The following is a 26,493-nucleotide window of genomic DNA, read 5'->3' as shown; positions in this document are numbered from 1 at the left end:
GAGCAAGTTTAGCCAGCAAATCATAAAGGACATATTTTTCTTTTTTGTCAATTGCTATATTGCCACTTAGACTTGATATAACTGGGTATTCAGTGCCATTGAGAACAATCAGTGTTTTTGAGGAAGGGGAATAAAACATACTGAAGCCTTTTGTGAGCTTCTAGAAGTACCTGTACAGTTCAACTCTCCAATGCCTATACTCTGTTATAAATTTGTATGCGATTGTGTTGTATTGACTATGCCTTTCATTAAACAGCACAGACCTGATCTGTAGATGAAATCAGGGTTGGGTATACTTGAATCCTGTCTGCAGAAAACCAGTAGAAAAAAGCATCCAAACACTGTTGTAGATGAAGGTGCTATCCTTCAATGAGTGAAGCAAGGCATACTGGAGAAGAAAGAGTGCTCTCTCATGCTCAGGTCAGATGAGAGCCGTCTTGAAAAAATGGAGTATATTTAAACTGTTACATGCTATTTACTATACAGGTCAGCTTAACAGTTCAGAGAATTGCTAATGGAGAACTGCAGTTTTTCCAGGCACCGAGCATGAAACCTGTGTTTGACTAGCATGAACACTAAACACTGAAGTCAAGGAAGTTGTACAGCACCATTCCAAAACCTTGTTTGGGTGCAGTCATTGCAGAAAAGAGTTACGGTAACGTGCAGTCCAGGTCCAAATGGTGAATAGTCTCCTAATCGCTGCTACGCTTCTGCCTATGAAAAATATGAACAACAATATGATTTAATGGATTTTATCTTCACAAGGTCTCTGAGCTTTCACCGAGTACGAAGGTACTGTGATAAGCAGAAAGACATAATTTATTAATTTCGTATTCAGTGATAACACAGCGAACAATAAATGAAGTCATAAAACAAGTGAAGGTGGAAGAAAAAAAGGAAGACAAACAGAATGAGTTCACTGAGATCAGGCCAAGGTCCTGGAAACAGAATAGTGAGTGATTAGCTAGAGAGCATTGCAAAAAATATTTTTGCTGAAACTTTCCAAATCACGGTTTCCCCCTGTCCTGTCCTACACCTAGCAGAAAGCATGTGCAAAATGGAAGATTCACATGGAGGACAATGCATCTCAAGGGCACATTTACCATTGTATTGTCTCTACTGGCCTAAAGCTAGATTAAAAAAAAAAAAAATGTCCTCTCCCTGCTTTGTTACCAGGAAAGCTACATATTGTGGCAGAAGAGCTGGACAGAGCTGGTCATTTCCATCTGCCACTGACATGAACAAAGATGTGGAATTTAAAACATCTTTTCCCTACTTCTGTAATCCCAAATGCCAAATATGTGGGTAGCCAGTGTGTACTGAAAGATGGTGTGAATTAGCTGTTTATACTGTTTGATAATTTCCTGTCTTACATTTATATTTGTTTTTCTCTCCTAGCCACCTCCAGTTTTTAATATTGGAGGTGAACTTTTATAATGTTTGGTTGTGGTTGACTAAAGTTCTCAGCATTCACTGTGCACAAATCCTTTGGAAACATCTCAGGGAGAAGAGCATATCTCCAAGTGGTGATAGCTGATTAAAATAACTTGAGTTATTTGGAAGTTGAAATAATAGGGAGTAAGCTATTTAAGTATTCTGCCAATGCTTAGAGGGAAAAGGATAGTTGCATAACGATGCTCATTTTCTGATAATCTGAATGTGGATGGTGTTACCAGCAAGTCTCTAAAAGTGAAAAAGTAAAAGTCTTGCTGAATGGATGCAAGTTCTCAAATTGATCTTGTAGCCAATGGAGTTCAGTCTCTGTCGGTGGGGAGCAGAGGAGAACAAGAAAGGAGCTTTGCTTTAAATCATACTCTGTGAAAGCCTCTCTCTCTCTTCCAGCCTTGGTGAGAGCCTAGAGAAACTAGTACCCTTGGCTACAGCTGGCCCTGTGCAAATATCCTCCCACCCGTTGTACTTAGAGTGAGGTTTTGAGTGTTCATTTAGTGCCATGATTGTTTTAAGCATTTGAAAAATGGGAGTATGCTTTATTACTTTCATATGCTTATCCATTTTCTGTCTTTTGAGAGAAAGCAAAGTTTGACTAACGTAACGCTCTCATAATACTTCTGAAACTCAAGAATAACTTGTGAACTTTACTTTTGTTTCGGATGCTTCTGGATGCTTATGAAACTTAATTGACTGAATTTATGACGAGGGTATTTTTTCTTAAGAGCAGAGAGGGCGAGCAAGGGTCCAGGATGTTCCCCTTGCTTCTGTTTATGTTGACTCTTCTATCTGTATGTACCACTTTGGGAGAGGGGCTTCACCCGATTCTCTTTTATTCCCTCCTTCCCCCTGCTGCTTGTTTGCTTAACCCCTCTATTAACCTTGTCCTACCAAAGACAGTAAGCTCTTCGGGGCAAGCAACTTGCTTTGCTCCTGTGCTTGCAGAACACCTGGCTTAACAGGGCCACTTTCTGAATGTTGCCATAATAAAACCTGAGCTTTGTGAAGCTTTGAGTCTGTATGGCGAATCCCAGTGACCATAATCAGAGGGGATGGGAAGGGAGCAGTGAGGGAGGCGTGCTGTCTGCTGGGATGGCAGCGATCTGAACTGGGCTCTGCAGCGTGAACTTGTGTAATGGAAAATGGCAAGCGTCCCTGTTTAGTGGAGCTGGAATGCATGAATTGTAGCTGTCTGTGTAGGTCTGCAGCTCATTTAAACAAAGTCGAAACATTGAAGATTTGTAGAAGTTTGAGTTGAAAAGCTTACAACTCCTTTTCATTACAACAGAGGGGAAAAACTATACTGTAGCTTTTAGATATGCATTTTAATGTGTATGGGCAGAAAGTGTTCAGTGGGAATATGAATATGAAAATGCAGTTATGCCACAGAACAGTGTCTGATCTGATTTGAGGCAAAATAAACATTAGTATTTTGTGTATCTTTTGTCATGCTATAATGTTGTTTAAATTCAATTTTTGCATATCAGTGATGGTAAACAGGTTATGTGCCTGGTACTGATAAGCCTTTACAGTAACAAGTTCCAAATTGTGGGGGAAAGCTAAACATCAGTGTACTCCACTGCATACCCTTGGTGAATACAGAAGTTTAGTTAAGGTTTACTTAAATGTACAGGAGCTAATCATTATGTTGTAGAGCTAGTTGGAGATGTTGCTGGGTTTTGATGCTGTTCTTTTTGTTTAAAAAGGGATACTAATATACTCTTTATTAGTGTATAGCTATATAAAATTCATGAATAATTGGTAGCCTGAATGAAAAGGCTAATTCTGGATTAAAAGTAGAGGTGGGATGGGGGAATCTTCTGTCAAACAAGCTTCAAAGTCTCCCTCATGCAATGCTTTCCTATGTTTTTTGACTCGTCACTTGGGCCCTAGACTCTACTCCCTGCATCTGCTCTAAAATAATTGTGTTTGATGCTGACTTAACACTGATGGACTGGCAGACAATTAGGTCTTGTGGGAAAAGGATTAAAGTTGCTTATAGTCTGTTTTCAAGAAGAATTAATTGAGAGAAAACTAATTTCTCCCTTTGGTCTTTTCTGAGTAATCAGAATCTAAAGAGGAAGAAAAAGGAAAAGCAACTGATTTGAATGGTGCTCAAGAGAAATGCCAAAATTGGCTATATCCTGTGTATGGGCTTCTCCAGTAGCCTCTGTGGGCTGCAGAAAACTGGATATATTCACTGTGTCTTGTATCTATATCAGCAGCAAGAGCAGGAATTCTTTCATGCATCATATGAGGCGCGCACTGCTGCAGGGCCAGCTAGATCTACTGGGACATTGTATAAAATACTTCATATACTTATTTTAGCCTGAAGTTTTAGGGATGCCATGTGTGTTGCCATATTGAGTCTCTGTCTGCTGTCTACCACAAAGATTTTTAAGCTTATTGCTCACTTTCAGTAAGGTTTGACCGAAGGAGTAACAAAATAAAATATGATAGCAGTTCTGGCAAGTTCTGTGGAAGTAAGCATTGGTACAGTGGAGCACGTCAAATTAGTGTGTTGGCATGAAAAGCATTTCCAGGTTGAGCTAAGCAGCAGTGCTGTGTAGGCCTCAGCACTGGAAAAAAAGCCATGTGGAGCTCACGCTCTAGTGGCCACCAGAGAATCTGACCACAAGAGATTCCCCAGTAAGCAGGCAGGATTCCTAAGTCTGCTGTCTCTGGAGTTACTTGGTTTAAAAATATGCTTGCTTAGCATGAAAGTCTGAAGCTGCTGTTCTAGTCTTGACATTGAGTCTCTGTTAGTTTGAGAAGGTGGCAAGGTGCCTTAAGCTGGTTACCAGCCTGTTTTCTTCTCTTGCTGAGTCTCTGTTCTTCTCTCCTCCTTTTCAGCTTTGCTGCCAGGCACTGCATGTGAAAGGCAATCACATGAGGCGCTCAGAGCCTTGTTTGACAGGCTCATAGGAAACAGACAGTTCTTCACATCACTTCATGTATTTTCTTATCTTCGTTGCATTCCAAGTTATATTTCATGGCTATCTTTAAAAAAGAAATCCTTTCGGGGCAAATGCAATTTAAGTTCATTCTTCAAAATGGAAGCAGTACTGTTAAGATTTGTACGCATGGAACGCTTCTTCTTTAGCAGTTGTGTCCACATTTGGACAGTTGTACTAGAACTAAGTTACTCCTAACAGGAAGGTCCCCTATCCTCATATTAACCTTTTACTGCAGAGTTGCAGGCACATCAGCTGTTGCACGTTAATTTCACACCCTATCTTAATCCATTTTATCTCTGAAGTGTAGTGAAGTATCTGTGCTTTTCTGTGCTTTGTCAATATGTGAATACTTGATTTGTAAGAGAGCAGCTATCATTAGGCAATTAAAGAGAAAACTTAAGGTGCAGAGCTCTGAAAATATTTGAGAATAGTAGAGGATTACAGAATTGGTTGTTTCAGTAGTAATTTTAAAAGGAACTTTAAAGAGATATTAGGATTATCTAGTGATCAGTTTGTCTGTATCTTAGAAATATATAGAAGTTGATGCATAAGATAAATATGTGTATGAGGGAATAACTGTGTTATACTAAACTTAATGCAAAGGAAAAATCTTAATTGTTACATATGTGTGGATGCAGGAGATGTTACTAAAACAGGCCTGTTTGACTAATGTAGTAGCTGGTACTTAAAACTGGCCAGCAGTCCTCTTACTGTACTATGTTCTGTAAGTGTGAGTGAGATGTAATATGTTGTGCAATTGTCAGTGAGCTGTTCAGGGCAATCTCTGAAAGAGAGTCGGAAAAGATGACAGCAGTCTGCTCTGTCCCCGGCATCCAGCAGAAGAGTCAGGTATTTTGAGGGAGGCAGAGAGCAGGTGAGGAAAGGGGCCCTGGGCTGATGGATGGAGGGAAGTCTACAGGCTGAGTACAAGGATCTGCTGCTCAATAACAGATGAAGTTTTGCTGGACCAGCTGTAAGACCCTAAAACTGAAGATGAGTAACTTGTGTTCATGCAAAGAGAGGCTGTGTTGTGTGTGAATGAAGACCAACACTTGAATTTTGAAAATTGTATTTTTGTAGATTGAAGTTTCTGCTTAATCTTTGTACTTTTCCCAATACTAAATCTGTATTACAAGTATTTGGATTTCTCTAAGCAAAGAAAAATGCTTTTAGTTTTTAATTCAGAATCTGTTGTTCAATGTTTTCTAGAACTATCATGTTTTACTTCCATTGATTACATCTATTGGCATCACTTGAACCATTTGAAAGAAATATAAGGAGCAAAGATTCTATAAAGGGGAGGGGGAAAAAAAAACAGCATAACATGGAGTGAACATAAGAAACATCCATATTTTTTCCCCCGAATTTTATATACTGTTAGTGTGTTACTTGAGTGGTTTTACTGTATGTTGGACACAACCAGTAATATGTTATCTGCACTTTGCAGTTCTGTATTAAGTGTTCAGATAAAGGATTTAAGGCTTAATCAGCCTTTTACTTGAAAAACCTCTCCAGTGATTTAAAAAGCTGCAACTGCAGCATGGTAGTTGACAGCATTGTGGAATGCTTCTAGCCTGTTCCCATATAAAATAAAACAGATGAGCTGAAGTGAATGTTTGTGGTTCTCAATATTATTTCTCTTTAATTTAGAATTTGTCTCTGGTAGTTAAACTAAATAGCCTTAAGGATCTGGATGGAGTCCCTTCCTGTAATGAAATGTAGCTGTTCCCAAATCAACAGAATTTCTCTGGCTATCATTTGTTGCCATCTGATTCCAGCTTCTCTCCTTGCTCTCTTCCTGCTGCTGACAAAGTTATTTGGGAGATTTATTTATACAGGGATTTATGCAGTGAATCTATAAGAAAAATTAATAACTTTTAGTGTGGAAGTTTGTTGAAACTTTCATGCCTTCTGGATTTGGTCCTGTTTTGTTTCCTGGATTGGCTGAGAAGGGAGTTGAAACTTCTCTAGTGTCAAGATTCCTTTAATGATCATACCTTTATGATGATAATCATAATATACTATATACTGTAGTAGGAAACTGTAGTGTTTTGATCAAAGGAAAGTGTGTAGTCAGCACTTTGCTGAACCATGGCACAAAGTAATTGAGTAGGGTACTGGATCTTGCCAAAATTCTGTTAATAGATGTACAGGCTTGTAAGCCAACAATACAGACTTTACTATAAAGATCTAGGAGGTGTTGGGTTTTCTGCCACACACAGGCATTTAGGCTGCAAAACCTCTGACAGCTTTTGGCATCTTAATGTGGTTTCACAGAAACTGTGTGAATCGTAGCTACATGAAGCGAGCAGAACAAGTCAGCACTAGAAAGCAATATGGTACTGCAGCTTTTTAAACACACTGTAACCAAGGGCTGCTTGTCACTTGGTTAAAACTAAAATCATTTTACTGGTCTGTTCATTCTAACAAGCTACTTAAGTGAAAGTTGAGCTGCCTTGAGGCAGTTATATGTCTTTGCAAACTTTTGAGGGACTATTTAGAATTACAGCAAAGTTAAATCAGTGGATTTTTTGTTTTAGAAACATACAGGCCAAAACCAGCTGAACTTTCTAGTCAATTTACCACTGTTATTTTGATATAGTCTGCTTTCAGCTTGGAAAATGTATTAAACAATGAAGTCTGATATTGCTTCCATCTTAGTTGCTTTAATTCACTCCTGTAATGATGGTAGTCATCATCCCCAAAGAATTTTCATTAAAACTTGGGTAGGGCCTATTATGCAAGTAAGTCAAACTTAAAGCAGTGTTAGCTACTTGCTACCAGCCAAGGGATACACAGATTTTACATGTGTGCAGTCATGATAGAAGCAATCAAATACTTAAAAGTGAAGAGCAAGATGCCTCTTCCTATGTCCATATATTCCATGACAGTAGGATAAAACTTTTGTTGTAGATTAACTTATTGTGTATACCTGTATGTTACTGTGTTGCTGTGCAGCTACTTGGTCATCAAGGTTTTTTTAGACATAATGGAATTATTGCAGTATTGGAGATGGAAGAGTGGAAGAGTCTTGCATTTAAATCAGTGATATTAGTTGGGTTCACTGAAAAAGTAAAGGGTAAAAAACTTCAAAAACATCCTTTGGGGTGAGGCAAATAGTTTTAAGAACATGCAAATTTTTTTAGATACATAAAAATGTTTTTCTGTTTCCTCCTTCCTCTGTTGGTAACTTTCAAATAGATGAGAAGTGGTTTCATTCTGTTGGATGTTGAGACAGCTACTTTGGTCTAGCTTCACAGTGAAGAATAGGGAGAATCTGTATGATCCCATAAGCTATTTAGGAGATAATATTTCGGTTCTTTGTCAGTTATCTCTTTCTAATCCATAGCACATTTGGCAGTTGTGCTGATTGCTAAGGATACAAAGAATAATTTAAGTGGGGAGGAGATTCCCTTCTCGTCAAGACACCCTTGGCTGCAAGGTGGGGGAGATTTACTAGACCTTGCCTAGAAGATTAGGTCCTGGGCCCAGTTAAGTTTATCAAAGACTTCAGTGAAGCTTTAATAAACTGCTAGCTCTGTTAATGACCTGTAGATTTGTTTGCCAAAGTTTTAGTATGCTCTTGTGATTGATTTACCATTTGCAAAGGCTGGAATAGTGGTGGAGAAAAGGTGTTGTTCATGAACTAGCTCCAGAAGAAAAGCCCCCCCCCCTTTTTTTCCACCCCTTACTAAAACACCAATACCCATTTTTCAACTGAGCTAGTTAAGGGGATTTAAAGATGAAATCTGCCTTGGTACAAAAGTGATTTTCAAATTATGAAATTCAAATCTAAAGCAGTCCCCTCTTTTAATGGTCAGTTTTCCATTCTGTGTTCCCATATATACACCAAATCTATTTTCCAAATGGATTCTGAAAACTTTCTATCATTTGATTAATACAGTGGAGAGTAGTTGCTGTGCTTCTGAACAGATACTTTAAACCAAGGAAAAGAAAACCTGGCTTACAGGAACACTTGAAGGTGTCAGAGCCAAACCTGTACTGCATCGCTGGTATATTTTTTTCAGTTTAGGGATATGGCTCTATGATAAGCAGTGATTTAGCTTAGCATTGCCACCCTTTCCACACACAACCAAAACATGCTCATGTTTCTTTACCCCTGTTTCCCAGCTGGGAGTTCCTCCTGGTTGTCTTGGATTGGATTGTGAAACTTACCTGTGAGTCCATTTAACTCATTAACATGGCAGAAACCACTTTGGCAAAAATAAATACATTTACTAGTGATGGAGAGAAGGAAGGATTTTTTAAAAATCAGATCAGTTTGTGTAATATCTGTTCACAGAATTAGTATTCATGGATTACGCAGCCAGGAACTGGAAGCAAAGGGGAAAACACAGGATGGTAGTGAGCTACCGTGTTCATTTAGTTGCTTTTGAAAACGATTTCAGGTTGCTGTGTTTGGGCTTGTGCCATGCCTGTGCTATTGAGCTTTCGTTTATCTAACTAGGTCCCAGAGCTGCCTCTTTTCTTTGCCTTTCTGCAACTACATGGGTGTGTGCTCTCCATTGTGTGACACAGAAAATTTACTTGCAGTGCAGCTCCTCAAAAGCAGTATTGATCCTACTTTGGACTCTCCGGGCGTCACTTTTCATGCGTTGCAGCCTTGTGGATATTCTGGGTGACAGCCTGTGAACAGAGGTGTTTGCTGTGTGCTCCCACCAGCACAAAGACCTTGCTGCAGCTCTGAAACCAAACTGCACTTGTTATTTAGGCAGCACAGGAGCAAGAAAAAAAAAAGTTTCTGTACATACTTTGCTGCTCTTCATTTTTGACTTTTGTCCCTTTGCTACAAATGCCTGTCTGTCTGCTTCTATCCTTCCTAAGCCTCTTTCATTCTGTGAGACTTTTTTTAAAGGTGGTTTCCAGTGTCAGGGAGTTTGGTTAACATTTTCTTTCTTATTTCTTAGCAGACTGTAGAGTAAAAAAAAAAAAAAAAAATCTATATAGTTATGACCTGAAACCTGACTTCAAAAGAAAAAAAAAAAAAAAGAAAAAAAGAAAAAACCTCTTACAGTAAATTAAAACTATTTTGCCTTATGATAATTCAAAAGATGAGTATTGCCAGTTGTCGAGATCCACTTACCTAGCAAAATAAAGAAGTGACCTCCTGATAAAGGAGACTAACGGGAATTGCTGTTCGTGATGCTTTTGCTTTGAAAACTGCTTATTGGCTTTTTTTGTGTATCAGGTAAAGTAGCCTGTTAAACAGGCTTTTTGGGGGGAGGGAGAAGGAGAAGGAAGCGTAATTCCTAAAAGAGGTGAAAGAATATACATTTTTTTCTGAATTTACCAAAGTTACAGAATTTCAAATCCAAAGAATAGGTGTAATTCAGGCAGTGGCAGTGCAAGTCTTGACAAAACAGTAGATTATCTTATTGCTGAATAATTTTAATTCATCTCTTCAAACTATAATAATAGTGAACATAGTATTTGGCAGAGTTAATACATATTAATACTTCACTTCCTTTATGATAAAAAGGTATCTTGTTCAGAACAGGTTATAATTACTCTTTCTTCACTTCAAAAGCACACAGAGGAGTGTAATTTTAAGTGAGGAAAAAGCCAAAGATTTTTATTTCAGTCTGTGCCTTTGAGCCTTACTGATTGGCTTTAACATGCAAAAAGCCCCCCCCCCCCCCCCAAAAAAAAAAAAAAAAAAAAAAAAAAAAAAAAAGAAAAAGAAAGAAAAGAAAAACAACCCTGAATTGAGTAAGTAGCTATAGTTCTTTAGAGTAGTTTATGAAGATGAGGAAGTATGAGAATGAACCGAACTTAGGCTTTAACTAGGTTTGTAAAAAAAAACTAGCTAGCTTTTGTTAGAACTTGTTCAGCCCAGCTGGAGATTTCCTTTTTAACCTGTGACTAAGGCCTGTTGGAGCACAGGTGACAGCACAGATTTACTACACAGCTTTCATGACTGGAGGGAAGCAGAGACCTAGCCAATGGGGGAAATGGAGCTTGAGATGTGTTTTTATGTATTTATTTCTAGAGCAGACTTAACCTTCCTTTTTATTCCCTTCATGTTTCAAATTAGCAGTGGTGAACCAGCCTAGGAGTGAATTTATGATGACTGCTGGGATTTTAGGTATGGTGTGGAGTCAGTTTGGGGTGGATTTAAAAATGTTATCATTCTACCCAAGTTTTTTTTAACTAGGTTAATGCAGCAATGAAAATGTCATGGAGCCATAGTATGGATAAAGCCTAACACTTTTATTAATGTGGATAAAGAAGCAGTTAGCAGTAAGTGGGATAAAGAGAATTGTGGTAACTTGCTGGGGGAGTCCCAGTGGCCGGTCTTCAGTTCTTCCCCTTCCCAACTTGCTCCATACTCCCTCTCTCACCTCCCGCTCTTTGAGTTGGAGAAGCCTCAGCTTGGTGTGGTTTAGAAACGTGAAACCTCTTGGACTGCATTTTATTGAAATACATAAATTATTAAACAGCATAAAAATAATGTAGGATTTTAAAGCAAGCGTTAATCACAATTACAAAAATAATTACATGTATTGATGTTTTTACCAAATTCAGTGACAGCGATGTTTTTCTTAATGCAGTAGCAACCACAGTGGACAATTACAGACCCAGTATAGAAGGAAATAGATGCTTAGAAAACAGTTTACTGCTGGGGGAGGAGGGCCTGTGGTAGTAGGGTTTTTTTCTTTCTGTGCCCCACCTTTCTCCCTAATTTCTGTTCCACATATAATCATTATGAATGGGAACAAGCATGAAAAATTCTGAGGAATGGAGAGAGTCAGAGAAATAAATGTCCCAGGTAGAATGGGAATACAAGGCAGACCATGACTTACGTGATGAATGGTTCATTCTACACAGTCATGGTATTTCTGGAAGAGGCACATGTACATTGTGTGAGTTTTCTTTTAGGGCTTTCCTGCTGCACCTCAGTAACAATCTGCCTTGCCATTCCATGCAATGAGTGGGTTTTTTTGGAATTGATGTAGGCACCAATGCCTTCAATATTACATGTAAATAAAATTCATACCTTGTATTTCACAGGTGGTTTTGCTGAATTCTGCAGTTCTTTCCCTGGTCTCTGTGAAGGAAAATCCACACTTGTTCCTACTTGCATTTCTCAGCCGTGCCTGCCTGTCTCCAACATTGGGCCAACCCGAATTCTGCCTCATCTATACCTTGGGTGTCAGCGAGATGTGCTCAACAAGGTGAGTGTTCTGGATATTATGTTGTTCACATGGATGAGTACATAATTTCCATGTTCCTTTATGTCAAAGCATCTATCATGTTGCATTATTACAGCTGCAAAGCATCTAAAGTAGATTCAGATGACAGCTTTTCATAGTCTATGCACGGCCAGGTATATGAGAACTAATGATGTACAGTCCATATAATTAGTCTACGTGTCATGTAACTGAAACTTGTTCTCCTCTCACCTTATTCTTGGAGAAGATGATATGATACCTTCCTCAATAACCTACTAATCAAAACAAACCATTAAATCTGCCATTACAGCAGGTTGGGTAGTTTTCTGAATATAGTTTAGACTGGTTTATTTTGGCAAGTGTTAAAAAATTAACACAACTACATAACCTTTAAGTTACTGTGGGACAAAAGAAAGCTTGTTTTAAAGTATTTTCTTCAAGCACTGGAAAAGTACTCCTCAAATACCATCAATTGTATGATGAGGGACTACTACAAACAAATACTTGTTCACCTAATAAAATGTTCAGATCTAGACAATCAATTTGGTTCTTTGAAATGAGCCTTCCTGATATCACTGTACTCGGAAAACATTTACTACTTCCAAATACACGTGCATTTAATAATTTCTGTTCCTATGGTATAGCACAGGATATTTGTGGTATATGTAAAACAGAGAGCAAAGCATTCAAGTATAGCACTTTCAGGGTGTTGGACACTCAGATATCTAAAAGAGACCATCTCAAATTGCTATATGTCTGTATTCCTATGTGCTTCCACAGATGTCTACCTCCATGACGAGTCCAAGTCTTGCACTGCTTCAAGTCTCCATCTTGGATCACTTTTCAAGGGATTTTTTTTGTCATTTCTACTGCATGCACCCTCTTGCCTCCCATTATTATTTAGGAGTGCTATTTATTAGTTTAGTTTCTAAGCTTTAATAAGCTTGTATTTAAATACACAGATTGGGGCAGGAGGTGAGGGGGACACAGAATTCTTCTCTCTAAAACGTTGTCTTAGTTGTGTGACAAGCGTGTGTGTGTGTGTGTGTATATATATATATATATATATATGTATGTATTATCCATGTATGAATTTTAAAATAGGAACTATCTTAACAGGCCTGTAGTTACATCAAATTCATATTCGTAATAATTTTCATGTGTTTCTTCTATTTCTCTCTCCATTCCAATCTGGTCCTTAATAGGCAATTTCTGGATTTCTTACAACTGTTTTAACAGCATCTTTGTCACACAAGCAATCTACTAGAGGTTGGCTGCACTTCAATAGCATACAGAGAAAAACCTGCTAATATGAAGGATAGTCAGAAGTCATCGTATTTATTTATTTCATCATTTAAAATCCTTTGTGTCTTTGTTGCCAGGTAACAAGTCATAGACGTAGACTTGATTCATTTATGATGGATGTCAGAACAGCTTATTACTTTTCTTACCACAAAAGCACTTTGTGGTTCCAAGACAAAAGAAACCAGGAAATAAGTAGTTTTTTAAAAAAGTCCTAGTTCTAAGTAGTAGAATACTACTATAAGAAAGATGCTTTTATTGCTGTTTGTTTTTAATATGTGAATGCTAAGTGATATCTTTAGTCACAAGAGGTGATGGGGTCAGGGGACACTATTACTCTCCTCCAGGGGCAGGGCAATGCCCCTTCATTTGGAATGTAGCTGGAACTCCACACTGGTGCTGTCTATCTGTTGTGGCTCCTAAGCAATGAATAATCACAAAGAGATAGAAGGGGTTGTTCTCCTTACTTGTGGTAAATTAATGCCTGTGAATGGATGTTATGCACAAGTGCAATAAGAAGAATCCAAGTGGTAGCTGTGGTCAGGAATTTCATTACAGAGGTGAAGAAGACTATAAACATGACTGCTTCTGGTAATCCCTGAGAGTGGCAGAGCAGTCTATAAGAAGAGTTTCAAACTGGTGATGTGCCTCTTGCCTACTAATTTATAATCTTGATATCATTTCAGTGTGTATCTATCACATAGCAGGAAGCCCTGCAGCTGCAGGTAATTTAGAGGATTCTCAGGAGTTGATCAGGTTCTGTGCTTCCTCACATTCTGAAGAGTCATAATAGAACGTAATCCACTGAAAATTCAATCCTTGTCTCCTGGTGTTATCCTTAACAGTCAATCTTTGGAAATTCCGCCACAGATTAGTAAAGGACCTCGTAGGTTTCTTAACTATTTTAAGACAAATATCCATTTTATTATTTCAGAACTGCTTGTGTCTTATACCTTTTTCCTCTTACTTTGAACGAATAGCAGACAATTCCCTATTCTGAAAATGTGATCACTGCACTGAGATCTTCATGTCTCAGTAACATTGTGATCCCTTCTTTTCAGCATTTGCCTGTGGAAAATCTGAAAGGGCTTCCTTCATAAGTATTGGTACCTTTATTAGCTTGAAAAAGTTGTGGGAACACTTAAAGGCTTCTGCCTCTTAGAAGCCACTTGCTGTTTTCCCAGCTATTAGCAACTCCCAGTTTCCTAGTATTAAACAGTTTCTTGATTCATCTCAAAGTTAGCTATAGCTAGAGGTCAGAAAGCTAGAAATTCTAAGGGCGGAGAGATACTACCAGACACCTTGCTGTTTCCATTGTTCTCGCTTCCACATACTGTGCTTCTTGGGAAGCCTTGATCCAACTTGAGGATGTTAGGGAAAGAGAAGAGGATTTCACTGGTAGTGCATAGTAATAAAAATGTTGTGAAGCACAGAACATTCAGGAGGACAAGAAACAAAAATGAGTGATAAGTAGCAGAGACTGTCTCCCTTAACATGAGTCAAGAAGATGATAAGCGGTTAAGTTTGCATGCTCTGGTTTAGTGACCTTACTGCTTTGTCAGTTACTGGGGATGACTTCTGTTAAGATTAGAATGGGCTTTTTGATCAAGTTCAGATTTTTTAAAAAATAACTTACTGGAATTTTTCAGAAAAAATACCCCAAACTATAAAAGATAGTTACGGGTGTTGACCTTACGTTTTGCCTTCACATGCTTTCTGTGGGTTGCCCTTGTTTTTGCTAATGACTGGACCTATTGACTTCTTGAAAAACTTAAATGTCTCAGAAATATCCTGCAAAAAAACCTATTCATCTGCAATACAGTTCAACCCAATTACTGAAAGAGATGGATTTTCAGCATGTTTTATAAAGATGAGCTAATCTTTTCCAGACCTCTATAAGCTTATCTCTGAATACATGGGCAGTGGGGGGGGAGATGAAATATTTTATCTTCTTGCAGGAAGGTCTATATTCATGACCTTTCAAGAATATTAATACTATTTGCCACTTATACCTCTGCTGGTAATATTTTATTTATGAAACATATGCAAATATGAATGTTCAATTTAATTTCTCTAGTGAAACTATGACTGCTTCAAAAAAGCCTTAGGAGAGGCTTTATGTTTTTGCTTTACAAATTTCTTTTTAAATACTTGATTTTGAAATGTTCATAACTTCTTTTTTCAGTGTTTAGATACTAAAAGCCTGAGGAAAGACCTGTTTTTCTTCCATATGTTCATTAATTTGGTGGTCAGTAATGCTGCTTTACGTAAAGGCATATATTTGCAGAATGTTGTCGTTTTTTCACTATTACCAGTTTTATCCTATTTGGCTAACAGAAGATTTGGTTGCACTTTGGGGGTCTTAATGTAATATTATACTGGTTACCAATATCAAATACCATTTTAAGAGGGTGCTTATTATGACAGAAAATCTTTGATTTTTCAGATTTGGGAAAGGAAAATAAACTAAGTTCTAACCTATATGGGAGTGACAGTGTCCTTTGTGGAAAACAGCATAACAGAAAAATCTGTGTCACAGTTATGGACATGAATGGCTCTCCTACTTGTATCTCACATTTTGGACCAGCATTTGAACTGTAAAACTTTCTGCTTTGTTACGTAACCACTTATTTATTTATTTATTTCCCCTCCTAGACCTGGATTTTATTTCCTGGAACAAAATAACATTTTAGGGTGCCATTAATTTTGAGATTAAACAAGTCATAAAATGTAAATATGCTGACAAAAGAGCATTTACCTTCTTTTCATAAAGTTGTTAGCATTAGGATTTCTGGATCTTCCTTTCATCATAATTCAGTTCTTCCTCTTGGGTGCTTTACAATGAAGTCACTGTTATGATTATTATATTAGCGTGCTGCACAGGGAATGATTGATACCTCAGAAAAGAAGGAATCATAACTACTTTCTTTAGCCTTGGTCTCAAAGACAAGTACTAGCACATTTTTAGGTGTTTTTTGGCTTGGAGATTTCAGACTTGGCGTCTACAACCTTCCAGTTCCCATTTGGACAATCAATTACACATCAAAAAATCTTACATAACTGTGAAATGTGATGGTTGGACTGTGCAGCCCACCAGCACTTATGTTCAAAATAAAAAAGGCTTTTCTATTCTTTTGAATTCATCAGCTCATCAGCCTCTCAGCACCCTTAGAGCTAATGTGTACTCTAGTCTGAACAAATACACACTGTGGAGCTCTATTTGTTAGCAGTATCTGCATTTCTTCTCTCATGGCAAATATGGAGTTAGTGTGGCTTTTATACCTACTATTGTTCATGATTTTGCATGTATCTGCTATTTAAGTTGTTCTTTACTCACCTTTAAGACCATAAGTGGTGACAATAGGTAGCTGGTTTGGGAGGAGAGGGTTTCTTCAGCTTAGTGATCTAAAGTAGGGGCATTTATTTAACAGAAGATAATATTGAATAGTTTGAACCCTAGACTTTGAACAGCTGTGTAGGCCAGGACAGGGAGGCATGGATGTTGGGGACTGGTAATTTCCTTTGTGCTGGTCAGATACTATTGGTCTAGCGATAACTAGTCTCCTGTGCCAAAAACCACTTTCATAATACATGTCCCCCTCTGGATAGTCCCAAATACTTCCCTACTTCCTTACAGCACTCTGGTTTTAAACTTCTAGATGCATCAGGATATGATGGCTAAATGTGGTAATGGGAGATGTGAAAGCGTAGGCTGCAAAAGGTGCACAGGGCTAAAGGAGGCTTGAGTTGGGGAGAGGGGAAAGAAGGGCAAGGGGGAACTGGTGATAGAGGAACCTGATGTTGTTAAGAAGAGGAGCAGAGCTGTAGTGGAAGCATGACCTAGAAAAACTAGTAGGGTAAGAAGCACTAATCTGAGAACTTACTTTGCTACATCCAACTCTTATTTTGACAACTGCTGAAATTTATATTTCTGATAATTTGCTGTAAAAGTAATTGGTCATCTTTCATTCTTTGTGGATGGGTATCTCTATGTGGATAAGGTATATACAGTAGGTTAAGGTGACCACATCTTTAGGCACCGCTGAATGTGCAAGTGTGAAGGATTTTAGATGAAAGTTTGGAAAAAGCTCCTAAAGTTGGTGTTCATTTCTGTTTGGAGCAAATTCAGCTCGCAAGCACAGGTTCATGCAAATTCCCTGTTTACAACTGCTGCTGAGAACTTGTAGTAGTACAGTAAGGCTAGATTTAATACACTGCCCTCTGCAAGTAAGTATGGGGTAGATTTCAATTTATATTGAAGTGTGTGTGTATTCATCTCTTGCACATACACACCGTAACATACGTGTGGTGTACCTGTGTACTTACAAACCACTCATTATTTAAACTGCTCTGATTTGAACAAGAACAGAGTTATGACTCTTTAGCTAAATAGCCATATTCCAGTTTATCCTCCCCAAAACATCTTTGCACTTACAGGAAAAATCAACATAGGGAAGAATTGACCATTTGACATCATTAATATATTTTCGTACTGGTAGACCTTCAGTTGAAACCTGTGGTATAAAAATTGATTCTTGCTACTGCTCCCTGTGGATTGATGTAACTTTCTTTTTGATAAGCTTGCTATAGAGGCAGAAGTATTAAAATCAGAATCTCTGTGGTTTCATTTTTCGTATTTCAGTTTAGTTTCTGTCATGAATTTGCATAGAAATCTAGCCAAAACTACTGTCCCAGTGTGATACTGTATGCTGAATCATATATGAAATGGAACACTTGTTTGATTAGTGTTACTCTGACTTATTTACTCATTTTTCTGGGGCATGATGCTTCGTTATAGGAGGCTGGAAGTTTTTAGTAGAGCAGTCTCTAGTTCTTATTTCACATGGTTTAGCAATAAAGTGTCTACTGCATCAGATATTTGCTGCTTTTGTTACACACAGAATATGGTATGCTGGAATAAGGCATTATCTTTTTTATTTCCAATTATGAAAAATATTTTAATGCCTTAGGTATTTAAAAGGCCCAGTTGAGTGTCATAGCTGAGTCTCTTTGCTTGTTCCTGAAACAAACTCTGACATGCAGGAGGACTAAAGACTGAAAACTGAAATGTAGACAACTAAATCTTGTATCACAAAGCAGAATACTGATAAATCTATAGTTATTACTCAGTGCTTTGAAAAAAATAGTCTCATTCAAGGTCTTCAGCCCTTTTCAACTATTTCTCTCACTTATTTTTAGTGAACTTTTCACATTACCCTAGAAACAAGGAAGTTCCAGATACCTCAAGAGGTGACTATGTGATGGGAACAGGAGTCTTCTCCCTGGCCTGGGCATGGACTCATACTCGGGGGCGGGGGAGAAAAAAGAAACATGGAGAGAATACAGACTGCACTGCTTTTGTTTATTTTAACTAAGTTCACACACCTGCACTAGATGGTTTTTCTTGTTGCGTTGATAGTGCAGGAGACTCAGTTGCATTTCAGATTTTTCACTTGTATCTGGGATGAGGTCACCTCAACCGTAGATATGGGATCCAGAAAACAGATATTATTCAGGTCAGCAAAGTACTTGTGGGAGGTAGTTGGGTATATTGTCACCTTGCCGGGTCAGGACTTAAACCAAGACAGAAAAAAAGAGTAACAGCCTGTCTTGGAAATGATGATTCATAGTAATGGAAGGTATTCTACCATTAATTTTCGTCTTTGTTAACTTTGTCTTTGTGGACTCTGCAGTCTGTATGTTATTTGGACACATTAGATATCTCATTAGAAGTTGTTTGAGGAATGTTTGAGCTTAGAAGTAATCTTTTTCAAAACAAATGCCTTTAAAACAGCTAGAGTGATGGAAATATGAATTCCAGTTTAGTTTTTAGCTTTATCATGGGTTTTTCATTCATGACTTCTTGTAATGTGCCAAGGTGTCATTTGACTTCTCTAGTCTTAACTTTTATCTTCACTGTAGGAGCTGATGCAGCAGAATGATATTGGCTATGTACTAAATGCCAGCAATACTTGTCCAAAGCCTGATTTTATTCCGGAGTCTCATTTCCTGAGAGTGCCTGTGAATGACAGCTTTTGTGAGAAAATTTTGCCTTGGTTGGATAAATCAGTGGATTTTATAGGTAAGAAGAAACATTAGATTGTCTCTCTAACAGTTTCTAATTTCTCTTTTGTGTGTTGTCTCCTGTTTTAGCTGGAGGAGCCCTGAATGCTTTCTGTGTGGTATGAAAATACCATAAGGGTCTAAGTATATGATCATGATCACTTTACAAGCACAGAAGCAAAATAACAGGAAGATTCTGTCACTGTGTGATCCAGCACTTATGGAGCAAAGACACTTTTTAAGAGCCCAACTGTACTTTCTGGCAGCCTGGGGAGATATTTGACACTCCTGCATAGACCGCATTAGAAAATTATGCATACACAAATCCTGTCCTTAGCTTTGAGCAGTAACCAAATGGATGAACTGGCTAAGTTATTTCTAATTTTACATGTTAGTAAATGCAAGCATTCATGATGGAACAATTGCCTTTTACAGATTTCTATATATGGTTGCTTACATGCATGTCAAAGTAGGTGCAGTATGCTGTAATTGCAGTGTGTTTCTATGTGTAGTCAAGTCTCCTTTATTAAGTTCAGTGAAAGAGAAAATAAGTGTCTTTTGTTTAAAGCTTCCATGAGATCCTCAATAAGCAGTTAATGTGGAAGTTCGAACAATTTTAAAAACAGTGTTTTTTTGCAAACTCTTCATCATGCTGTAATACTACTGAGACTGACACTTAACAACTCCTTTGCTATGCAGAAAAAGCAAAAGCATCAAATGGACGTGTGTTAGTGCACTGTTTGGCTGGAATATCTCGCTCTGCCACAATTGCTATTGCATATATCATGAAGAGAATGGATATGTCCTTAGATGAAGCTTACAGGTAAGGACAAAATTTTCATTCTCCCAAGACATTAATTCTTGTGCCTGTCAGCTTGTTTTTAAAGTGAATGGTAAACAATTGTATGACCAAAGAAAGAAGCAGATACATTATTTTATCATGTGGTCTGGTCCATTGGCTTTCAGGCAGTCTTGCTTTAAACGTAGGCTTCCTCCATAAACAAATTAGTAGTTGTATGCAGACATCACACACTTAATTCCTACCTGTAGAATGATGATGTTGGTCTTTGCTCTGAGTAGGCAAGTATATGGAATTTAAACTGCAGTAAAGTTCACCACGCAAGGGAAACAAGCATGAAAATTGTTACATATATTCTCCAATTAGAAAAAGACTGCATGTCCTAAAATAAAAAAGGTTGTGCAAAGCCTTAACGCTTGTCAGGAGGATGCAGAGACTTTCTAGAAACCCCTTTTCTTCCACTCCTCCCTTCCCTCCAGGTTAGTTTTAATTTAGGAATGTCCTGTATTTGGCAGTAGGAAGAGGAAGAGGTTGGCAAATGAAGAAAAATACTAAGTCCCATGAGAGATTCTTAAGTTCAATCTTTGAATTTGAGGGCCTTCATTCCAGTGTAAGCAATTCAGTCAGAAGAATTGATAGAGTCTTTGTTCATTCTTCTCCTGTCAAAGCTAGTTGTGCTTGTTACTGTAGTAGTTCTATAAAGCAAGATCCTTTTGTTTGCATTGCTATTTCTGATCTGTGTTCTGGTAGCCTCTCCAAAAAGCTTTCCTTCATCCTTTTCTGTCCCTTCATTTGTATATTGGGAAATTTCTGGTTCCATGTGATCTTCCAGTTCATAGTATCAGCTTGACTATTTCAACTATTCAGGGAATTAACAGAAAAAAATAGCTTGTGCTGTGTTCAAAAAGCTAGGCATCCTTGAAATTGTATGAAAACGCAAAAAGGTATATTTTGTTCAGTTCTTTCATATGCTTGCTTGCATTTCTATTGGTATATACCATATGGACAAGTACATGTAGGAATTTTTCCTATGCTGTTTTTAATGACTGCACACTTAGCTTTTTCACATATCCTCAGAGAGATTTTTCTGCTTTTAAAAACATTTAATTCTCCAAGTGATCCATTCCGTGTGTGTTTGTATTAGATTTAGGTCTTCAAGATCTATTCCCTTGTTAATACTCTCTTGTCATCTAGTACCATTATAATTCTAGGAATAAAAAGGAAAAGAGGTATTTAGGATTTGAAATGACATGGGTGGCTTTTTTCCCCCTTTTTCTTCCCCCCCTCCCCTTTTTTTACAGCCCACAAAGCAGAGTACTTAGTTTTGTTGCAAATCAGACAGGTAGAAAAGATGTGTTTGTATTTAACTTCAAAGTGTGTAACATGACTTCCCGTATTTAATTCTCTCATGCCTCCAGAGTCTAGATTCAAAAAAAAAACACTTCAGGCATGGATTACATTTCATCCCTATTCAACAGAGCATGCAAGCACGTGCTTAGGTTGACAGATGAAGGTGTATCAGGCTGCTTCCTATGTGATTGAAAAATATGTTGACTTTTTTTTTTACTTATTTGGCTTAAACATATTCAGAGCTGGAGAGAACTAACTAACTTAGAGTTGCCTTTGTTCCTCTCTGTAGATGTTCTATTTTGTTTTAGTTTTTGTTTATAACCATCAGTGATTATACCAGTATATGATAGATATTGGTGTTTGCTGTGCAAGGTTAACATATATGAGAGGCATCTACCTAACAGGATAGGAAGTGCGAACTTTAAAGATAATCGCATGAAAGAGAAGGGTGAAGGGAATATAAATTTTCTCCCCTTTGCATAGTGGGGAAGGTAGTCTGTTTTCTGTGGTACTACAAGGTTCAGACTCTTGGCTAGAGCTCCGATGCTATTCGTAAGGAAATTGAGGTGCTCCTAAATCTAGTCAAACTAAGGTAGCAGGGATACACTGATAAAGTAAAACAAAGAAAATGATTCCCTTCAACTCATTGTAGACATCAAAGGAGTAAAAAGAGCATTTTTTTTCCTGTTTAAGCCACCTTTAAGTAAAGAAAATTGAGAGCACACAGCATCGTGCTGCTTAAAAGCCTTTTTTTTCCCCTCTACCTGTTAAATTTCTTGCGCTTGGCTGAATCTGAATTCAAATATCTTGGTAAGTTAAAACTAGGCTGTAAAGCCAGCTTACTGTGAGTGTTACTTCAGATATGAGTAGCAAGCTCTTAAAGTAATTTTTATTTTGTTTTTCCACTCTTCCCAGATTTGTGAAAGAAAAAAGGCCAACCATTTCTCCTAACTTCAACTTTCTGGGCCAGCTTTTGGACTTTGAGAAAAAGATTAAGAACCCGAGTGGTCAGCCTGGACATATTAGTAAGCTGAAACTTCTGCACTTGGAAAAAAGCAGCGAGCACATCCTGGTCCCAGAAGGTGGGCAGAGCAGCCTCCCCACCAGTCAGCTATGCATTACCTCTACCTCTGAGATTGTGGAGCAGAAGTCAACAGACTCTGTAAGCATGCCAGGCACACGCTTGCCATCTTTGGAAGACAGCCCATTGGTACAGGGTATAAACGGACTCCACGTGTCCCTAGATAAGGTAGAAGACAGCAACCGGCTGAAGCGTTCCTTTTCTTTGGATATCAAATCTGTATCCTACTCGGCAAGTAGCAACTGTGTGACTGCATCCGTTCAGGGCTTTGCTTCCTCCGAAGACACTCTGGAGTACTACAAACATGCGACTGCTTTAGATGGTAGCAGCAAATTGTGTCAGTTCTCCCCTGTCCAGGAGGTCTCAGAGCAGACCTCAGAAACTAGCCCTGATAAAGATGAAGCAAACCCTCCCAAGAATCCCCAGAACGCCTGGCAGCTGGATAGCCAGAGCAAACGGCAACACCTGGGGAGAGCCAGCGGTGGCACTGCCATGCAGCGGTCACTGTTGTACCCCCTCCACAGGAGCGGGAGCATGGAAGACAACTACCAAACAAACTTCCTGTTTGGTCTCTCCACTAGTCAGCAACATCTGGCAAAGTCCGCCGCTGGTCTAGGCCTCAAAGGCTGGCACTCGGACATCTTGGCTCCTCAAACATCTGCCACGTCCCTTACCAACAGCTGGTATTTTGCAGCCGAGTCCTCACACTTCTACTCTGCCTCTGCCATCTATGGGAATAGTGCAGCTTACTCTGCCTACAGCTGCAGTCAGCTGCCCACAGGCTGCGACCAAGCCTGTGCTGTGCGCAGGAGGCCAAAGCAGGGTGATCGAGGTGACTCCAGGCGGAGCTGGCATGAGGAAAGCTCCTTTGAAAAGCAGTTTAAGCGCAGAAGCTGCCAGATGGAGTTTGGGGAGAGCATCATGTCAGACAACAGATCCAGAGAAGAACTGGGGAAAGTAGGCAGTCAGTCGAGCTTTTCAGGCAGCATGGAAATCATTGAAGTGTCTTGAAGTAGCAGACTTGTGTGACTGTACCAGAATTGCTTCCCCCTCCAGGCTGCTCCCCTAGTGTTTAAGAGTTCCTGTAAATCTGAAAACAACAGACTTTATACAAAAGTGTGTATATGGACAGGAGGTCAGGGGGAAATGTGGGACTTCAGTGTGAATGCAGTGACTAGATTAATACAGCAGAGAAATGAGAAGTGAGCATCTGCATGAGGAGACCAAGTATACTGGTGGGATTTTCTCTTTCCTGGAGAAGGGCAGAACATTTCAGAAGTTTTCCCTGGCAGATGAAGCAATTATATGCAATGGATTGCACATCCTTTCAATGTTTTAAACAGAAAGCTGTCTTGGTATCAGACCATTTCTCTGATTCCACTGAGATACGCTTCTACTGATCAAAGCTAGTTTGATTCTCCCCTCCCTATGCCCCAAGTCTTCACCAGTGCACCTTAGCCCTGACACTGAGCCATCCTCTGGAGGGAGACCTTTCTCCTGTAAGAAAGGAGACTGAGAGTGATTCCAAAGGAAGTAGGGACTGGTTACAGCAAGGCTGGTCTGAAAATAGAGTTCAGACAAATGTAAATACTGGTGTAACTATTGTTCTAATTGATAGGCTTTAGATGATTTGCTAGAGAGCTGCTTAAGAGAAAAACCAGTACCTCAAAAATATAAAAAATAAACTTAGGGCTTTATGGCTGCCAGTTGTGGGTGGTCAGTTCATAAGCAATGTGAACAAATAACAACTAGCCACATTTTTTTTTAAGCTGTCTACGCACAAGTGTTTCAGTTGGCTTAGCAGCAGGTTTTTGTAAAGAAGACAAGTGAATCAGACTTATGACTATTTCCCCCAGTCTTTTAAAACATAAAATAAGCAGGATTTGTAGTTTTGATATTGGGTTATTACGCTGGCTTCTGGGAGAGGGTAGCTATTCTGGCTTCTAAGCTGTAATGGAGTGGTTAATACTTAGGGCTATGTGCAAGAGAGGTCAAAAGACTGCAGAACTTTTTTTATTTTTTTTCCCTTTTTTCCCCCCAATTCAGCAGATGAATTTTAAAGGCTTCTTCTTCTGAAATAAATAGTAGGGTTTGGAGGGATGAGCAGTAACATTAAGGAACTTGTCATACACAGTTCCAGTCACATGTCCTAAAAGATTGGATGGGGATAATTCTTTTTTTTTCTTTTTTTTCCCTCTTTTAATATCCTCACACGAACTGTGGGGATTCTGAGATGGATGCTCCCTATTGGGTTTGCTGACCTCATTGGAGAAAGAGGCCTGTTTTCATTGGATAACTAAAGAGAAGGGGGACTGTGGAGTCCCTGCTCATAACATGTAAAAGAAACTGGGTTTGCAAGGAGACAGCCTGCTCACTTCCAGCACACACAGCTCCAGAGGGACTTCATTCAGGCTGTTGTCCTCTGTCCCCAGCTGGAATCTTGGTGCCTGCAGGTGCTGTTGCAGTGTGGCTGTGGACGCTGCAAGCTGCACCTTTCTGGTCTGCAGTGAGCTGGAGCATCTGCCAGCTTCCTGAGGTGTCATTCCCTGCTGCTAGCAGGGGTGTTTCATGGGAGATTAGGCACAACCTTTCCTATGTGTTGTTTTTGACAGTGAACCAGCTGCTTCCCCTCCAGCTTGTGATTCTTGCAGTATGTTGGCTGCTACTTCTCAAATTGCCAGGTAATACTGTAAGAGGTTTACAGTAAGCGAGGAGTGGTACCAGAAGCACAAGCTGTGTGTGCACTCTTGAGCTCTTCCCCAGGACACTTCACAACACGCACATGGTGGGGGGGCTGTAGGCCTCAGCGTTTTATCCAATTTCAGTGCGGGCAGCTGAAAAATTATAAATGAAATGTATGTACTTATCCCTGCCCAACAGCTTTTTTTTTTTTAAAAAGAAAGTGTCAGTGGAGGTCACTGAAGCCCTAATTCAAGTCAGCAGCTTTCTTTTTCTTTTCTTTTTCTTTTCTTTTTTACTCTAAGTTTAGCTAGTTTGTGACTCAAATCTCAGGTTTTACTATATAGTAAAGTGGAGAAGATTTTGTCTTGTTTTGTTTTGTGGCTAGGATGTGACTTAATTTCCTACAATGGACTGCTTAAAATAGCACTGAAAGCTACAGCATTGATTAACTTGATCCTAAAAAGTGCAAGAGATGCACAGAGAGGCAGCAACAGGAGTAATTGAACACAGAGGCTGTGTTCGTGATGTACGTATGAAATGCCAGCAGAAAGGGTAGTCTGGACAAGAGATAGGTTGACACCACACTGTAAAGCATGTCAGGTCTTGGCTATTCAGTAACCATATAGCCACTTGTCTATGTTTACATACCAAGTGAAAGTGATTACAACGATTTGCAGCATATATACACATTGTGTATGTGTGTGTATATACATATGTAAACCATTTAGCAGTGCTCCTCTCAGCCAGATTTCAGTTAAAGCCCGTGTCTTTCTTTGATTTAAATTGGTTAATAGGGGAAAAACACATAAATAAATCCCTACAGGCAGAAACAATCTTCCTGGGTTTTGTGCTCATTCATGTGTTCTCTCTCTCTCTCCCCCCCCCCCCCAAATGTTTATGTTTGGTTTTGTTTGTTTAATCTGTTTCTGGGGAAGTTAATTCTGTTCTTTGGGCTCCTCATGATTTCCAACATGCTGCAGTCACTCACTGAATCGAAACTGGAGGCTCAGTATGCTAGGGGACAGGGCCTTGCAGGAGGAAGTCTTAAGCTCAGATCCTGTGCAGGATGGTACCCCGTTTCACTTCTGAACTATTGTACAATGTTCTCTGGTGTATGGCAGGCTGGTTAAACGGTTCAGAGAGATATTAGTTTCTCATCATGTTGTGACCTGTTTGTTATGATGAAATAAAATCAGATGTGGTACCTGTTTATATAGAAAGCTGAGGGAAGGAGCCTGTTTGCCTCTGCCTGTGGAGTACATCTTACCTGTTTGCAGTACAACCTTCTTCCCAGTGGCCAGGACTAGCAGGTAGCTCATTCTTGTAGTATGTAACCTTCTGCAGATGTGTGCTTGCTTACAGGCAGCTTGGTTTGAGTGCTGGTCACAAACAGCAGTGATTTACAGCACCTGTTTCAGCCTCTTGTCTATTTCCACCTCCCCTGCCCCTTCTGCTTCCTTGAAGAGAAGTGGGTTTTGTTTTTTACATTAACATTTTACAGTTTCTAATACTATTGAATGCAACTGTACTGTTTCATAAAGTAGCAGTCCTCCAGTTCCCAGGTGTATAAACTGGCTTGTAAGACAGCTGTGCAAGTATTTCAGATTAATTTATCCG

At 39.0% G+C, this 26,493-nt stretch overlaps 1 protein-coding gene and 1 long non-coding RNA gene across 7 annotated transcripts in view; one reads left to right on the top strand and one right to left on the bottom strand.

Annotated features, from left to right (window-relative positions):
- DUSP16 (dual specificity phosphatase 16) overlaps positions 1-25,709 on the top strand; it is a 68,315-nt gene extending 42,606 nt beyond the window's left edge. For all 6 annotated transcript variants that reach the window (XM_062592843.1, XM_062592816.1, XM_062592823.1 and 3 more), the window contains 4 exons: positions 11,439-11,602; positions 18,824-18,983; positions 19,664-19,787; positions 22,029-25,709. In XM_062592843.1, the coding sequence (XP_062448827.1) occupies positions 11,439-11,602; positions 18,824-18,983; positions 19,664-19,787; positions 22,029-23,205 (1,625 nt within the window). In that variant the 3' untranslated portion in view covers positions 23,206-25,709. The remainder of the gene's footprint in view (positions 1-11,438; positions 11,603-18,823; positions 18,984-19,663; positions 19,788-22,028) is intronic.
- On the bottom strand, positions 19,464-25,750 carry LOC134149627 (uncharacterized). The gene is made up of 2 exons (XR_009960472.1): positions 22,236-25,750; positions 19,464-20,970 (listed from the first exon to the last, which is right to left on the bottom strand). It is a non-coding gene; the product is annotated as an uncharacterized LOC134149627 (long non-coding RNA).
- Between the last annotated feature and the right edge of the window lie 743 nt (positions 25,751-26,493).

This window comes from Rhea pennata, chromosome 1 (assembly GCF_028389875.1).
Source record: "Rhea pennata isolate bPtePen1 chromosome 1, bPtePen1.pri, whole genome shotgun sequence".
NCBI classification, from domain to species: domain Eukaryota; kingdom Metazoa; phylum Chordata; class Aves; order Rheiformes; family Rheidae; genus Rhea; species Rhea pennata.
The sequence above is the reverse complement of the archived record's forward strand: the minus strand, read 5'-3'. Positions and strand labels throughout refer to the sequence as shown.